Below are 18,909 nucleotides of genomic sequence, written 5' to 3' on the forward strand. Positions count from 1 at the left end.
ACCCTTCTTCATTTTTCTGAAGAAGGGTCTAGGCCCGAAACGTCAGCCTTCCTGCTCCTTTGATGCTGCTTGGCCTGCTGTGTTCATCCAGCTCTACACCTTGTTATCACTGAAGGGGTAAGATTGCTAAAATATATGCAAATGGGTTAGAAACATATTGAGACAGATCAGAACATCAGTCTTATAGGTTAGCTGCATCGGGGTCGATTAGATTAGATGGACAAACAGAAAAAACAAGAAACAATAGATTCATAGAGATGTACAGCATGGAAACAGGCAACTCAGGTATCCTAAATTAATCTAGTCCCATTTGCCAGCATTTGGCTCATATCCCTCTAAACCCTTCCTATTCATATACCCATCCAGATGCCTTTTAAACATTGTAATTGTACCAGCCTCCACCACTTCCTCTGGCAGTTCATTCCATACACGCACCACCCTCTGTGTGAAAAAGTTGCCTCATAAGTCCCATTTAAATCTTTCCACTCTCACCATAAACCTATGCCCCCTAGTTTTGAACTCCCCCACCCTGGGAAAAAGACCTTGGCTATTCACCTTATCCACGCCCCTCATGATTTTATAAACCTCTATAAGGTCACCCCTCAGCCTCTGACGTTCCAGGGAAAATAGCCCCAGCCCATTCAGCCTCTCCCTATAGCTCAAACCCTCCAACTCTGGCAACATCCTTGTAAATCTTTTCTGAACCCTTTCAAGTTTCGCAACATCTCTCCTATGGCAGGGAGAGCAGAATTGAACACAGATTTCCAAAAGTGGTGCACAGCTGCCACATGACCTCCCAACGCCCATATTCAATGCACTGAACAATAAAGACAAGCGTACCAAACGCCTTCTTCACTAACCTGTCTACCTGTGACTCTACCTTCAAGGAAATATGAACCTGCTCTCCAAGGTCTCTTTATTCGGCAACACTCCCTAGGACCTTACCATTAAGTGTAAATGTCCTGCCCTGATTTGCCTTACCAAAATGCAGCACCTCACATGATGAGCATCAGAATTTCGGAATGGAGACTGAAAATGCTGCAAATGCATCAATAGCGAAGGAGAAAGCGGGATTGCGACTTCTAACAGGACTCAGAACTGGAGGTAGCTGGGCTCACACAAAGCGACAGAGAGCCAGATAAAATAGAGCAACAACCTCTTTGGATATGGCAATGAATTAGGGAGGAAAAAAAATTCAAAAAAAGTACAGAGGGAAGGACAAAAATATTCAAAAATCTTCAGGAACCAACAGAATGAAATTTTAAAGGTTCGTTGATAATGTAGTTTGCGGTAATCCTGTGAGGCTAGTTAATTAGATGATAGACTGCTATATGACAGGAAATTGCACTCTTTCGTCTTATACCTTGGTTATTCAAAGCAACCACAGCAAATCTTCACATAGAGAGGTGTGAATGCAGCCTTGGCGAAAACAGATTGTAGGAATCTGCCAAACAGAGCAGCAGTGGATTTCGGTCAGTGCTGAGGGCAGAGGAGGTGTGAAATAATTTAAACCAAGGTACACAATAAATATATAAATAACCATAGAATCACAGAATTGTTGCAGTGCAGAAGGAGGCTATTCGGCCCACTGTACCTGTACTAGCTCTCCAAATGAGCATCCCACATAGTAGAGGATTATGTCAGAGGACTGGTAATCTAGAACACCCCAAGCTTATGGTGTTGGGTACATTGTCCAAATTCAGTGAGAAAGGTGGTGAAATTTGAAGATCTGGGCTCAAAGGCCAAACTGATGGGAACCATTCAACTACAGTCAATTGTTATAGATTCAAAGAGTCACACAACATGGAAACCAACCCCTCAATCCAACCAATCCATGCCGACCATAATCCCAAACTAAACTAGTCCCACCTGCCTGCGCTTGGCCCATATCCCTCCGAACTTTTCCTATTCATGAACTTATCCAAATGTCTTTCAAACGTTGTAACTGTCCCTGCACCCCCACTTCCTCTGGCAGTTCATACCACACATGAACCATTCTCTGTGTAAAAAAAATTGCCCCTCGTGTCCTTTTTAAACCTTTGCCCTTTTAGCTTAAAAATATAGCGCGTAGTTTTGAACTCCCCCACCCGAGGGAAAAGACCCTTGTCATTCACCTCATCTATGCCCCTCATGATTTTATAAGGTCACCCTCAACTTCCTACACTTCAGTGAAAAAAGTACCAGCCTTTACAGTCTATTTTTATGTCTCAAATATCCTGGAATAGAAATATCCTGGTAAAACTGTTCTGAACCCTCTCCAGTTTAACAATATCCTTCCTATAACAAGGCGACCAGGACAACTTGTCAGGTCTGGCCTCCATGTGACTCCACACTCACAGCAATATGGTTGACTCTTAACTGCCCTCAGGACAATTAGAGATGGGCAATAAATATTGGCCTAGCCACCATTCTCCACATCCCACGATGAAAAGCAAATTTCCAGCCACCTCCCTGGTAACCCTGCAAATTCTCCCTTTCTCTAAAGCCATTTAATTCCCTCTCAAACATCTCTAAAGCATTGAACCTGTCTCCACCACATTCCGATGCACTGATCCAGATTATAGATTTTACCCACTCACCATGTGAAAACGTGTTTTTCTCAAATCACTTTTGTTTCTTGTATGACTGCTTTAAAATTGTACCTGTGCTGGCCCTGTCCTGAGAGTTTTTGTTGGGGACATGCAGAGAGAACGTTACTGTCACTTTAAAGGAGTGTAGGGATTTTCACTCTGTATCTAACCGCATTTATCCCTGTCCCGGGAACGTTTGATGGGGACAGTGTTGAGGGAAAGTTTTCCAGTTACTTTCAGTTTAAAAGAGCACAGTGAGCTGTACTTGCAGTTTAAAAGAGTGGAGCGAGCTTTACTTTCTAGTTACTTCAAGTTTAAAAGAGTAGAAGGAGCTTTACTCTGCATCTAACCCTGTGCTGTACATGTCCTAGGAGTGTTTGATGGGGACAGTGGAGAGGGACTTTTGCTATGTTTCTAACTCTGTGCTGTCCCTGTCCTGGGAGTGTTTGATGGGGATTTTGTAAAGAGGAGCTTTAGTCTGTATCTAACCCTGTGCTGTAAATCTTATAGTAAAACATTGTGAATTAAACTTTATTCACTGGCAGTAAAACAAAGTGCATTAAAAATTAAATTTGCTAAAGAATGACTTAGCTAAGGGATCCAACTGTAATGCATCCAAATTTACTGACAATGCAAACAAATAGTTGAAATCAGAGCAATTAATTACATCCAAGGGGATAAAAGTCAGATTCACTAAATAATAGCATCAGGGATCCAAATTGCATTAAATTAAAATTTGGTAAAGATAAAAATGAAAAAGTGTCCACGTTACTAAACTAAAACATACATGTACATAAAAGCCAAGTGGATAGCTGTTTAAACAGAATAATAGGAAAGCTGAAACCCTGTGGCATTTCTATGTTTTTGTGGGAATCTGCATTTAGGCAATGTTTCATTGACTTGTTTTACTTCTGTGTTCTAATGGAGAATAGAAGGATGGAGGGGGATCAGATTGAAACTTACAGAACACTGACAGGCCTGGATAGAGTGGACGTGGAGAAGATGTTTCCACCAGTAGTAGAGACTCAGAGTGAAGGGACAACCCTTTGGAACAAAGATGAGGAGGAATTTCTTCAGCCAGAGGGTGGTGAATCAGTGGACCTCATTGCTACAGAGGGCTGTGGAGACCAAGTCATTAAGTGTATTTAAGACAGAGATAAATAGGTTCTTGATTGGTAAGGGGATCAAGGGTTATGGGGAGAGGGCAGGAGAATGGGGTTGAGAAACATTTCAGCTATGATTGAATGGTAGAGCAGAGTCTGAGCTGACTGGCCTCATTCTGTTCCTATATCTTATGGACTTTAACCCATGGTACTTTTGTGAAGGGGACCAGGGGATTTTAGCTGGTGCTCTGGATGGTGTCTATTTCTCAGTCAGTGTGGATCAGGAGGGTCGTGGAGATATCTGGCCACTGTCACATTTTTAAGCCCATTCATAATTGCTGGAAGAAAACGGATATTAGTCTGTGAAATTGACACAGCCAAAGCAGAAATCCTGTTCTCATTCCTCCAACCAAATTCCACACTTCGATTTAGATTTTAGATTTTAACCATTTAGTCACATGTACTCAAGTACAAATGTACAAGAGTATAATGAAAAGTTTTCAATGCATGGCACCATCTTAGGTACAAGTATCTAGGTACAAAAATCTAAGATCAATGTAGAAACAAATAAGGAACAAAGTTAAAAGTTAAATATTACAGTCCTATTAATTAAAAAAATAAAGAAATAAAGCTAAAAGTTCAACTATTGCAGTCTTTCTTAAATGCTTGGCCATTTCTTGGCATCAAATTCCTATCTGCCCTGTGCCTACCCAATTTACCAGCAAATCTCTAACTTCCTGAGGTTTATTTTGAGGCTGGGAGTTGCATAAATGGTGGCATAAAAATGAGCAAACAGGTGAACACTGTACAATGCTTGTCCCTGAGCTCTTTCAAAGATCTTGAAAACTCTGGTTATGTTGAAGAAGCTCACGTTAGCCTTATAGTCGCATTTCCCATGGGGTACAAACATAACAAACTTCTTCATTATGTCCCAGTCCCTGGTCACCTTTATACCTCACAAATTGGAAACCCCAATCTCTGAATTAAATTTGAACCGCCGAGGTGAGATCTTGGGTGGGAAACACCTGTAGGTGTGATTCAAGTTAAAACACTTCCAACTTCCACTTCTCTTCCATTTAAGTGGAAACTCAGGGTTGCTATGCAGCTGATCATGATGGTCACCATCCCTGAGCTGTGGTGTGGAGATGATTCAGAGCCTAAGCAAATGCCAAGGAATCACTGGCACCATCTACACAAGCTGTGGCCAACTCGGTGTTCATAGCACCCCTCTGATGTAGAGTCAGAGTCATACAGCATGGATACAGACACTTCGGTCCAACCCATCCATGCCAACCACGTTCCAAATTAAACTAGTCCCACCTGCCTGCACTCGGCCCGTATCCCTCCAAACATTTATTTATGAACCTATCCAAACATCTTTTAAACATTGTAACTGTACCTGCATCCACCACTTCCTCTGGAAGTTCATTCCACACACAAAACACTCTCTGCATGAAACAATTGACCTTCATGTCTGTTTTAAAATCTTTCTCCTCTCACCTTAAAAATATGCCCCCTAGTCTTGAAATCGCCTACCCTAGGGAAAAGACACCTGCCATTCATCTTATCTATGCCCCACATGATTTTATAAACCTCTAGAAGGTCACCCCTCAACCTCCTAAGCTCCAGTGAAAAAAGTCCCAGCCTCTTCTTATAAATCAAACCTTCCATTCCCAGCAACATCCTGGTTAATCGCTTCTGTTCTCACTAGTCTCCTCTATGTTTAGCAAGCGTCCATGTTTCAAGGCTTCGCGAGCTTTGAAATCATGCCCTGTATAACTCAAGTCATTAATGGGGTAGAGCAGTAATTCGTAACTCCATTCTGAATGGGAATCACTGCTTATTTCTGCCTCTCTTGGGAACAACTGTTGACCACCACTCTTTGCTTTTTCTTCCTTACTTTGGAGATATTTTCTAATTGACCTGTTTGGAGATGTTATTGCACATATCTGAAGCAGATGAGACTTGAACCCAAATTCAGAGGCAGGGGCATTTCCACTGTGCCACAAGGGGTCTTCAAACCAATCTTGGATCCATCAATTTTGCTTTGTTTAAAATGAATGTGAACATTGCATTTGCCTTCCTAACCACCAACTGAACCTACATGTTCACCTTAAGAGAGTCCCAAACTAGGACCCCCAAGTTCCTTTGTGTTTCAGATTTCTGAAGCCTTGCCCTGTTTAGAAAACAGTCTATGCCTCTATTGTTCCTCTCAAACTGCATGACCTCACACTTACCCATATCGTATTCCATCTGCCACTTCTTTGCCCACTCTCCTAGTCTGTCCAAATCCTTTTGCAGCCTCCCCTCTTCCTCAATACTATCTGTACCTCCACCTATCTCTGTGTCATCAGCAAACTTAGCAACAATGCCCTCCATCCCTTCGGCCATTTTACTGATGTATGACATGAATATTTGTGTTTCCATCACTGGTCTCTATGGAACTCAACTGGTCACCGGCTGGCATCCTGAAAAAGATCCCTTTATCCCCCCTGTCTGCCTTATGCCACTCAGCCAATCCCCTACCCATGCCAGTACCTTGCCCCTAACACCACAGTCTCTTATCTTATTTGGCAGCCTCCTGTGCTGCACCTTGTCAAAGGGCTTCTGGAAATCCAAATAGATCACGTCCACTGGCTCTCCTTTGTCTAACTTGCTCATTACCTCCTCAAAGAATTCTAACAGATTTGTCAGCCACGACCTCCCCTTGCTGAAGCCATGCTGACTCAGCCATGTTTTACCATGCATTTCCAAGTAGTCCACAGTCTCATCCTTAATAATGAATTCTAAACTCTTACCAATGGCCGAGGTCAGGCAACTGGTCTATAATTTCCTGTCTTCTGACTCCCTTCCTTCTTCAACAGGCGTGTTACATTCACCATTTTCCAGTCCTCTGGGACCCTCCCAGACTCCATTGATTCCTGAAAGCTCGCCATCAATATCTCTACAATCTCCTCAGCTATTTCCTTCAGAACTTTGGGGTATAGTCCATCTGGTCTGAGCGATTCATCTGGCTTCCGACATTTCAGCTTCACTAGCATCTTCTCCTTGTAATGGCTGCTACCGTCACCCCTGTCCTCTGACCCTCTTGAAGTCCTGGTATGCCACTGGTGTCTTCCACCGTGGAGACTAATGTAAAGTACCTATTCATTTCCTTCGCCATTTATTTGTTCCCATTGCTACTTTTCCAGCCTCATTTTCCAGCAGTTCAATGTCCACTCTACCTTTCTCTTGCCTTTTGTATGTCTTAAAAAAAGTTTGCAATTTTCTCTTACATTACTAGTTAGTTTATCCTCATATTTCATCTCCCCCGCTCCCCGCCCCCGCCCCCCACCCCCCCCCTCCCCCCCCCCCCACCACCCCCCGTTTATTTTTTTTTTAGTTATCGTCTGCTGGTTTTTAAAGGTTTCCCAATCCTCAGGTTTCCCACTAATCTTCACCACATTGTGTGCTTTCTCTTTTATGTGGTTGACTTCCCTTGTCATCCATGTTTAAGTCCCCTTGGTAGCTGCCCCAAGCTTTAGTGTACCTCTGCTGGATGTTGTTTTCAATCTTCGCTGCTGTCGTCAGGAAAGGAAGGAGGTGACGGTGGACAGAAATAGAGAAATAAGCTTCTCATTGTCAGTGACCGATGTAATCATTCAGCTGAGCCCCAACAGCGAAGTTTCCAAGTCGCTGACCTAGATTCGAGTACAATGGAGAATTGGACTTTGCGGTTTCCTTTGAGTGGCTATCTTGGGCAGGTTCTGTTCGCCGGTTTTCTTGACAATGCAAATAGAATCAGAGAAAGGGGACATTCGGCCCATCGTACCTGTGCTAACTCTTACAAAGTGTTCTTCAACTGGTACCACTCGCCCAGTTCTTTGCCTGCATCCTGGCATGTTCCTCTTTTCCTTTACAATTACCTATTTAATTCCTTTCCGAATGATTGAATCTGCTTCCACGACCCTCCCAGATCACAACAGCTCACCTGAGAGAGATTGTTTCCTCAAGTTGCCTCTAGTTATTTTGTCGATCTGTGTTCTCAGGTCACTAACAACAGCTTCTCCTCATTCATGGAATCACCACCCTCCAAGGCCTTCAGACGGAGGCATTTGATCAATTTTGTTTGATTTGCTGACAGAATTTGCCTGACAATGTGTCACTGGAAAGGGCCCGAAGGCCACTTAAAAGTCAACCACATTGTGGCAGGCCTGGAGTCACTAGTAGGCCCGATTGACTTGAGTTAAAACACAAGATGTAAGATCAGAAGTAGGCCTTTTGGTCCATCAATTACTATCCAGGGACATTATCACTTATGGCACTGCCTCCACCTCTATTCCTCCCCCCAGATGATTGGCAAGTATTCCAATAGAATCCCTACAGTGTGGAAGCAGGCCGTTCAGACCATTGAGTCCACACCGACCCTCCAAATAGCACCCCACACAGATCCATTCCCCCCCCGCCATCCTATACCTGTAACCCCCGCATTTCCCATTGCTAACCCACCCAGCCTGCACATCCCTGGACACTACAGGGTAATTTAGCATGGCCAATCCGCCCTAACCTGCACATATTTGGACTGTGGGAGGAATCTGGAGCACCCAGAGGAAATCCACGTGGACTCAGGTAGAATATGCAAACTCCACACAGACAGTTGCCTCAGGGTGGAATTGAATCCAGATCGCTGGCACTGTGAGGCAGCAGTGCTAACCACTGAGCCACCATCCCTCCCAGTTTCATTTTCTTTAATTGAATAATTATTATAACCTGGATCCTGGTCATTTTTATAGTATTTAGAGACTTATACAGCAACAGATCCTTCAGTCTAACTTTTCCACCAAATATCCTAAACTGACCTCGTCCCTTTTGCCAGAGTTTGGCCCACATCCCTCTAAACCCTCACCATCACATGCCTTTTAAATGTTGTAATTGTACCAGCCTCCACCACCTCCTCTGGCAGCTCATTCTATACACGCACCACCCTCTGTGTGAAAAAGTTGCCCCTCAGGTCCCTTTTAAATCTTTCCTCTCTCACCTTAAACCTATGCCCTCTAGTCTTAAGCTCGTCTGCCCTGGGGAAAAAGACCCTGGATATTCACCCTATCTGTGCCTCTCATGATTTTATAAATCTCTATAAGGTAACCCCTCGGCCTCTGACACTCCAGGGAAAATAGCCCCAGCCTATTCAGCCTCTCGTTATAGCTCCAATCCTGGTAACATCCTTGTAAATCTTTTTTCACATGCTGCTGGAGGCACACTGACTCACACTGGTAAAGTCTCTCGTACTTTAAAAGTCACAGTTAAAAGTCACAGCTTCCAGCAACTCATAAGGGGGATTAAACTGGCTTTCTTCAGGCTCAAGGTGTTTTCACTGTACAGAAAAGGACCGCCCTTTCCCTTTCAAAGGTCTGACAGCTGCTGACCAAATATTAACATCCAAAAACTGTTCAATTTCTTGGGAGAAAATTGCAGTCATTGGCAGTCAGAGGGTCCTTGTCATTGCTATATGCAATGGTGACCAGTTTTCAATCAGCTATTCATTGTCAGCTGAATTTCCCTTCGTACACACCCCTGGTTCCCACACTGAACCCATTCTTAATTAATCCTTGCCCTTCCACGTAGAGATTAATTCTGTCTCTCATTTCTTTTTCCTCTGAAAGTTTCCCTATCACTGATATTAGAGTCACTAGCTCTTAACAGCTCCCTGGTTTACCCCTACCACCCTTCTCGAATAACATTTCTAAACTGGCTGTCCTCCAGTTTTCTGGCACCTTCCCCTGTGGTCCCCTGAAAGGACGAGAAAATTAAAAACTTGGCCTGTACAACCGCCTCCCACAGTAGCCTGGAACTGTAGGCTTGGGATTTATCCAAATTTCAAGCTTGCTGAAAACACTATTACCTCGTTGCTCTCAATAATAATCTATATAGTGAATACAGATGTTATCATCCTTTGTGTTAGGGTTTGTTCCAATGCCCGAAGAGCTTGGAGTGAAATTGTTAGACATCTGCAGTACGTAGTGAAGAAAACTAACCACATTGCGAGAGAATAATCTTTAATGGTTTAACAATAGTTTTAAGCTATAGCCATTAGTCAACTATTGTATATTAATCAGCAAGGTGATTGTAATGAGGTCAGTCAAGTGGGCCTCATTGGGAAGGCAATGGCCTATTGTTATTCTCGCTGGACTGTTAATCCAGAGACCCTGAAAATGTCCTGGGGACCTGGGTTTGAATCCCACCGCGGCAGATGATGGAATTTGAATTCAATAAATGTCTGGAATTAAGAGTCTAATGATGACTTTGAATTCATTGTCCATTGTTGGAAAAACCCATCTGGTTCACTAATGTCCTTTAGGGAAGGAAACTGCCATCCTCACCTGGTCTCACCTACATGTGACTCCAGACCCACAGCAATGTGGTTGACTCTTAACTGCCCTCTGGGCAATTAGGAATGGGCAATAAATGCTGCCTAGCCAGCGATGCCCTCATCCCGTGAATGAATAAAGAAAAAAAATGAGTTCCCTGATTGGGGCTGTTAATCTGGTCCCATCAGGGGGCATGTCTGACAGATATACACAGGAATGTCAGAGGTTCTGCTCACTCTGAGAGCTGGCTCTGAGGGAGCCAGACCAGTGTCAAGTACTATGCATGTGTAAATAAAGGGTGACTTGGGTTTGGGATACCGGCCTCTGTGGAGTTATTTCAGCAGCAAAACCAAATACGACAAATGGATCAGTTAGACTAGAAAGTTTGAGTTATACAGACAGGATGGATAGGCTGGGAGTTTTTTTCTTCCCCTGGAGTGTCGGAGACTGCGGGGTGACCTTACAGAGGTCCATAAAATCATGAGAGGCATAGATAAGGTAGATAGCCAACAGCTTTTCCCTGTGTGGTACAGGAGTCTAAAACTAGATGGCATAGGTTTAAGGTGAGAGGGGAGAGATACGAAAGGGTCCAGAGGGGCACTTTTTTTCACACAGAGGGTGGTGAGTGTCTGGAACGGGCTGCCAGAGATAGTGGTGGAGGTGAGTACAACTTCATCATTTAAGAAACGTTTGGACAGGTACTTGGATGGGATAGGTATGGAGGGATATGGGCAAAGCGCAGGCAAACGGGACTAGTTTACATTATGAGCATGAGCTAGTTGAGCCAAAGGGCCTGTTTCCATGCTGTAGACCTCGATGACTCTATGAGTTGTGCTAACAGCATCATCTATTTGCACTATCAATGTCTGTCAAGGTCCCTAGAAGTCAAATTCCAGTGAATTAATTCTACTGAAGTCCCAAAAGGATTGTCTGACAAAACCAGTTGAAATAGTCTGACTAGGATACGTTACAGATGTGACCTAGATATCTGAAGAGGTAACAGCTTCTCACAGGAAAATAGGCTTCACTGGAAGTTGAAACACGCGAACATACAAATTCCGAGCAAAAGTAGGTCATTCAGCCCCTGGAGCCATTTTATAAGATCATTCTGATCTGTTTGTGTTTCCAATTCCACATTCCCACCTACCCCGGATCATCTTTGATTCCCTGCCTTACAAGAATCGAACCACCTCAAAAATATTCACCTTCTGAGACAGTGAGTTCCAAAACACGCTGAGAGAGAGAAGAAAGAAATCCCCTCATCTCTGTCTTATAAGGGAAAGCAAACAAAAAACAAAGAGTAAAGTTCAGTCAGCTCAGAAATGATACATTGTGAGTGAATTACAGGCAACAACCCAGGGCAGTCCTAGTGTACAGATCTTGTGCATGCTCAATGAAGCCTTTTACCAGTTCCCAGGAGGGGTCATAGTGGCATTCTGAACTTCACTGCCTTATTAAACAAAAGGCCAGGCTCACCCTCTGCAGACATGAGTTCAAATTCCACCACAGCATTTAGTTGAATTTAAATTTGATGAACTAAATCTAGAATCAGATCTTAGTAATGATGACCTTAAAGTGGATTGTTGTGAAAACACATCGGATCCTCCAGTCTTTCTCCTGTCTGGGCTGTATGTGACTCCAGACCCGGAGGTTTCTCTGTGACTCAGGACCCTGTGCTCTACGGTCTGTTTACCGTGATGCGCACCGAGATAAACACCAACTGCGCCTCAAGGACCATCAACTCAGTGAAAGACACTCTTTTGTCTGCCTGAAACTTGTTGGTCTTCCAGAGCAAGGAGTTGACCCTGACTGAGTGTTGCAGACTGGCACATTCCAAGATCCAGGACTACGTACTGAGGGACGCTTGGGGCAGCTGTTGCCAAGGTGCAGTGGGGAAAGATCACCGCCTGAGCTCTTTCTATTGAAGTTTAACGAGGGTCTGCTCAGTTATCGAACCCTCTGGGGACCTAAAAATGTAGCAATTCTCCTTCTGAATGAATTAAAACTGCCCTTGTTACTTGCAATTGCACAGTAGCTCAGTGGATGTAAAATTCCAATGTACTGTTTGTGTATCTTTTTCCTCATTGGAATGATGATACAGAACAGAATGAGAACCTTTTTTGTCTGCATTTACAGATACACTTTTTATGAATAAAGTATGTTTTTTTGGTTTAAAAAGAAAGTGCAATTGAATCTCAATTGCTGTCTGACTTAAACCAGAAAGCTACTCAGTTCAACTGCAGTTAGGGACTGGCAATAAATGCCGGCCTTGCCAGTGACATATACATCTAAAGAAAGAATAAAGTTTAAATATCCAAAGTTCTGAATTATGCCCTTGCTTTGCATTCACTGCTGAAGACACGTTACTCTGAGTTGAAATTATCTATTTCAACTGAGGTTCTGAGGAAGGGTCACTGGACCCAAAACGTTAACTCTTGAATTTTTTCTTCACAGATGCTGCCAGACCTGCTGAGCTTTTCCAGCAATTTCTGTTTTTGTTCCTGATTTACAGCATCCGCAGCTCTTTCATTTTTTACAAGGATAAGAAAGTTAAGTTGAATTTGTATAAGACACTATTGTAGCCTCAGCTCTGGGCTGCACACTCGAAAAATGTGAAGGTTTTGGAGAGAGTGCAGATAAGATGAATAGGGATTGTTCCAGTGATAAGGAACAGGAATGAGGGTGGATTGGAGAGGTTAGGAACGGTCTCCTTGAAGAGAAGAAAGCTGAGAGGAGACCTGATCGAGGTATTCAAAACCGTGAAAGATCTGGACAGCTTAGACGGGGAGTTCCAGTTAGTGAAGGACTCGAGAACAAGACGGCACAGATTTAAAATAATCAGTAAAAGGAACAAAGCGAGCAAGATCTTTTCCACAGGGCGAGGGCTTAAGGTCTGGAAAACAATGTCTGCAGCTTCAGTCGAGACTCAAAGTAGAATTAGACAGTTATTTATAAAGGAAGAACGCGCAAGGTTACGAGGAGAAGGTGGGGAGACGAGCAGCCAGTATATTGCTCCTTTGGGCAACTAGTGCAGACACAATGGGGCTGAGTGGCCTCCTACTGTACTGTCACATTTCTATCAATCTGTGACAATAGTGCAATCTCTCCGCTTAGTTCAGCCTGGGAGACAAGTTATAGCTTTGGCAAACAGATCGTGCGCACCCACTAACGTCCCTATGTCCTTTCTGAGTGCAGTGCTTAGAACAGCTCACAGTGACTCCAGGTATGATCTAACCAGGCTTCGTACAATTGAAGCATAACTTCTAGCCTCTTGTACAGGAGATAATAAAGGCTAGCATTCTCTTAGTCTCTCTGACTATTTTCCGAACCTGTTTGTGAAACTTCTGTACCTGGACCTCAAGTCTCTTTGGATCTACATTGCTTCCAGATTTTCATCTTTTAGAGTGAACCGTGTGCAGATGAGAGAGTGGCTACTGTCGTATTTGTAACCGTTAGTGTGGTTCCTGACCCGAATCTCATCTCGCCATGCGCTCGGAAGGCGCAGTAATAGATGCCAACGTCTGAAACATTGACATTTGTGTTCCTTAGCTGAGAGCTTTGGGTAGACGAATCAAACGAGGGAGAGAAACGAGGCCCGAAACCGTTAAAGTAAGTGACTGCGGTGCCTGTGCGATGGTGATATAACAGTGTAGTCGGAGATTGGCTGGAAAATTGCACAAACCAGTACAGCAGGAATGAGCTATTTTGTATTTCACATCCCAGGGTCACTGTCTGTCCAGAAAGCGCCGTTATCCACGGTGTCCGTGCAAGAACACAACGATCTGTATTAGGAAGAACGAAGTCAAAGCAAAAGAGGGTGACAAGAATATCTGAAACCTGACACGTGGCTATAAGTGGTCTGCCTACCTTGTTACAAATCCCCTCTCAATGTGCCACAATGATTTGTGAAATGCATCAGTATTCCCACTCCCCACTTGTAACACAGGGTGGTCTTGTGATACAGCAAACTGTATCTCAGTTAATGTCTGGGGTTGAAGTCCCACTTGAGGAACAAGTCTGCAAAATTTCAAATGCAGTTCAACCATGTGGTGAGATAACAAGGTGTACAGCTGGATGAACACAGCAGGCCAAGCAACATTAGAAGAGCAGGAAGGCTGACGTTTCGGGCCCAGGGCTGACGTTTCGGGCCTAGACCCTTCTGGGCCCAAAACGTCAGCCTTCCTGCTCCTCTGATGCTGCTTGGCCTGCTGTGTTCATCCAGCTTTACACCTTGTTATCTAAGATTCTCCAGCATCTGCAGTTCCTACTGTCTCTCAACCATGTGGTGATCAGGTCCTGACACTTCCCTCCCCAGTTGTTCCCAAAGGCTAACAGGCAAACACCAACTGTAGCATTTTTTAAATCATGCATTTTTAATGTAACCTCACATAATATTGTGAAATATTATTGCAGTTCCAAGGGGAACCAATGAACAATGTTTACATATCCAAAGATTAAGACAGGGATCCAATAAATGCAGATGTCAAAATCCAATTAACATTGGAAATAGGGTTAATTACAACACTTAAAAGGCATCTAGATGGGGACATGCGTAGGAAAAGTTTTAGAGGGATCTAGGCCAACTGCTGGCAAATAGACCTATGGCTGTACGATAGTACAGTGCTTAGCACTACTACCCAACAGCACTAGGAGTCCAGGTTTGATTCCAGCCTCGAGTGACTGTGTGGAGTTTGCACTTTCACCCAGCATGGGTTTCCTCCCACAGTCCAAAAATGTGTAGGCTAGGTGGGTTGCTAAATTGCCCATTGTGTCCAGGGTGGGAAATGCAGCAATAGGGTAGGGGTGGGTCTGGCTGGGATGCCCTTTGGAGGGTGGGTGTGGACTGAATGGCCTGCTTCCACACTATAGGGATTCTCTGATTAATTTAGGATGAGTTGGACCAAAGGTGCTTTTACCGAGCTCTCTATTAGGCCATTCGGCCCCTCAATGCTGCTCTGCCATGCATCTAGATCATAGCCAGCCTTGTTCCTCAATACCATTTTCATTCAATGGGTACAGTTTTGTAGGACGTGAGTATCACTGGCTGGACGATCATTAATCTCCCTTCCATCCATCCCTAATCGCCCTTGGGAAGGTGGCGGTGAACCACTGCAGTCCTAGGAATGTTGGAACACCCACGGTGCTGTTGGGATCCAATAAATGCAGTGATGGCAATCCAGCAGATTTAGAGATTGAGAACCAGTAGTTGGATGATCGATAGATGGGTATTTTCACAAATGCATAGATACGATCGACAATAATGAAATGGAGAGAAACCTGGATGGGTAGGTGAGATACTTACAATTCAGCCACATTAAGACAACCCACTGCAGGTCATTGCTGGTCTCCCAGCTGCTTCACCTACAGACTTAGCTTCTTTGGCCCGTGGCCTCTCTGAGTTTGCGTTTTCACTCAGTTTCCTCAGCCACAACAACATTGCACAATAGCCTGCGGCTTAGGTATTTGCACTAAAGTGCTGATTCTACTGATACACCTGTGTGACATGGGGACTTAGCAGCTTCAACATCTCATTGAGACTGTGGAATTTGGTTTCTGGTTACTGGCCTGACATCTGCCCAACTCACAGCAGCAGGATCAATCTGATTGTGAAATTTTGTGATAGATTTTTACATATTTAAAAAAAAGGCTTTTAAATGAGTCAGAATATGATGAAATGAAAATAAACGTAACCTAGATCTAGTTTCCAGCCATGACAACAGTCTAACTGCAATGGAGACAAAATCATTTACAAACCAGTCTCTAATTCACAAAGATCATGTTAATTCAAGATCCAGTTCTTATTGCTGGTCCATCTCTATCAGCCTGGCTAAAGTGGGACTTAGGGTCTGAAGTGACTGCACAGAGACTGGTAACCAGCCAGTGTGAAGTCAGTCCCTGAAGTCTGGACTCTCTCTGAATCTCCTGCTTATATCTGTCAGCCTGGGCTCCCTGATTGGCCCAGGATAACAACCCCAATCAAGGATCTCGTAGTCAATAAGATCCACTTGGTTCCAATCACTACGGAGTCAAAATTTTTTCATCTCGACTTATCAGGACTAAAACTTGAGAAAACCAAATTTAGGGTGGAAACAACAATTTAAACAGCCAGAAAGTTGGTTTTCTTGACTTGCAATCCTGACAAGTGCAAGGCGAGAAGCTCAATCTCATTCTCCTTTTTGCAATGTCTAAGCTCTGTACTATCAAGATCACAGACTGTCCCAATGCACACTCATCTCTTAATCTTATCTCTTGACCAAGTCCTTGTTCAGATTTACTACTATTTTAGTGTCTGTAAACCTTTCATCATTTCTAAGGAGTTTTCCAACTACGAAAATAAATTGGCTTCTTCCCCCATTCTACCAGCCCTCCTGTACAACAGTAACTACTCTAATCTCCTTGGCTGGGAAGGATTTTGGGTTTTCTGAGCTGCAATATAAATGCAAGTCATTTCTTTGTGAGCTTATTTTTATACCTGGGAGTTTCCTGTATTAAATTGCACATATACAGTCATGGAGACATACAGGTCTACAGCAAAGAAAAAGGCCCTTCAGCCCACATAGTCTGTGCTGGTCAAAAACAACTACTCAGAGCCATAAAGTCATACAGCATAGAAACAAGCCCTTCGGTCCAGCTCATCCATGCTGACCAGGTATCCCAACTAAACTAGTTCCACCTGCCTGCATTTGGCCCACATCCCTCTAAACCTTTCCTATCCATGTACCTGTCCAAATGCCTTTTAAATGTTGTAACTGGACCTGCATCTATCACTTCCTCTGGCAGTTCATTCCACCTATGAACCACCCTCTGCATGACTAAGTTGACCCTCAGGTCTCTTTTAAATCTTTCTCCTCTCAAATTTAAAAATATGCCCTCGAGTTTTGAACTCCCCTCCCCTAGAGGAAAAGACCTTTGTTATTCACCTTATCTATGCCCCTCCCATGATTTTATAAACCTCTATAAGGCCACCCCTCAACCTCCTATGCAACAGGGAAAGAAGTCCCAGCCTTCTCATACATGGTTTTTGACTTTGAATGCTGGGGTCACTGCTTTTGGTCTACCTTTTTTCCAATGCTTACAGTTTAATTTGGGAATATGGTTGGCATGGATTAGATGGACTGAAGGGTCTGTTTCCAAGCTGTATGACTCTATCCAGCCTCTCCCTGAAACTCGAACCTTCCAGTCCCAGTAACATCCTGTTAAGCCCTTTCTACAACCTCTCCAATTTAATAATATCCTTCCTGTAGCAGGGAGGCCAGAATTGAACACAATATTCCAAAGGTGGCCTAACCAATGTCTGGTACAGCTGCAACATGACCTCGCAACTCCTATTCTCAATGTGCTGGCCAATAAAGGGAAGTGTACCGAATACCTTCTTTACTGGCACCCTCACCACCACCACCCCCCCTTACAATCCATTGCCTGAATCTGTTTTTGGCCACTTTGGCCAGGCCCACAACAACTTCTGATGGCTCTTGGAACTGTTTCCCACTTGCCCCTCACACACCCAGCAGTTCTCTCTTCAGGAAACCCACTCAGACATGGGGAGAATGTGCAAACTTTATGCAGATAGTTGCTTAAGGCTGGTACGGAATCCAGGTCCCTGATGCTGTGAGGTAGCAGTGCTAACTAGTGAGCCACCATGCCTTCTAAACAGGGTGCCCCTAAGTGGGGATCATACATGTTCAACCAAAACATTAAAAGCAGATTCTTTTACACAGGACCTTGCAAAACCAAACATCCAAAAATTAACGTGTAAAACTGTTTCCTCCAGGCCACAGACAGTGCCTGATCACTACCAGGGTTGGAAAAACAGCAGGGAAGTAAGCTTCAGAGATAGTAGGAACTGCCGATGCCAGAGAATCTGAGATAACAAGGTGTAGAGCTGGATGAACACAGCAGGCCAAGCAGCATCAGAGGAGCAGGAAAGCTAACGTTTCAGGTCTAGACTTTCTTCAGAAATGAAGGGTCGAGACCCGAAACGTCAGCTTTCCTGCTCCTTTGATGCTGCTTGGCCTGCTGTCTTCATCCAGCTCTACACCTTGTTATCTCAGGGAAGTAAGCTTAATTCCTTACTTATGGGTTAGTGCATCTTTGGAATTCTCTGTTCCAATTGCAGATGCTCAGTCATTGAGGACATTCAAGGCAGAGATTGCTCACTTTTTGGACTCTCAAGGATTTAGGCAGGAAAATGGAATTGAGGTCAAAGGTCTTGTTGAATGGCAGAGCAGGCTGAAAGAACTGAATGGTCTACTCAAGCCCAAATTTCTCACGTTCGAATGTTAATTGGTGGCTCTTCAAGACAGCCACTGGGCTGTATCCATTCTCTGATTTGCTTGTTGGGAATACGTTACACTTAAGCTTGTTCTACTGGTCAGAATTTGCAACTGCATTGAGACAATTGAGTTTGCCAAATTATATAATCGTAGAATCCCTACAGTGCCTAAAGAGGCCATTCAGCTCATTGAGTCTGCACCAACTCTCCGAAGAGCGTTCCACCCAGACCCAGCCCCCTAGCCAATTCCCATTTTCACCATGGCTAACCACGGCACTGAAGGAATGATGATATATTTCTGAGTCAGGATGGTGAGTGGCACGGAGGGGAACTTGCAGGTGCTGGCGTTCCCATGTATCTGCTGGCCTTATCCTTCTCACTGGAAGTGGTCGTGGGTTTGGAAGGTGCTGTGTGAGGATCTTTGGTGAAATTCTGCAGTGCATTTAATAGATGGTAAACACTGCTTCTACTGAGCGTCAGTGGTGGAGGGAATGGATGCTTGTGGATGTAGTGCCAATCAAGTGGGCTTTTTTGTCCTGCTCTGTGATGCCCACTTTGCATTTCACCAGGGCCACCGAGCTCCTGACCTCATTATAGCCTTGGTTTAAAAATGGACA

The 18,909-nt window shown here is 44.0% G+C and overlaps 1 protein-coding gene across 1 annotated transcript in view; it reads left to right on the forward strand.

Annotated features, from left to right (window-relative positions):
• The window catches only part of LOC109923738 (neuronal-specific septin-3-like), a 178,881-nt gene extending 169,208 nt beyond the window's left edge, over positions 1 to 9,673 (forward strand). The window contains exon 8 of the mRNA XM_048617344.1: positions 9,615 to 9,673. Coding sequence (XP_048473301.1) covers positions 9,615 to 9,673 — 59 coding nt within the window. The remainder of the gene's footprint in view (positions 1 to 9,614) is intronic.
• Positions 9,674 to 18,909: the final 9,236 nt, after the last annotated feature.

The sequence above is a fragment of the Rhincodon typus genome, chromosome 37 (assembly GCF_021869965.1).
Source record: "Rhincodon typus isolate 14 chromosome 37, sRhiTyp1.1, whole genome shotgun sequence".
Taxonomy (NCBI): domain Eukaryota; kingdom Metazoa; phylum Chordata; class Chondrichthyes; order Orectolobiformes; family Rhincodontidae; genus Rhincodon; species Rhincodon typus.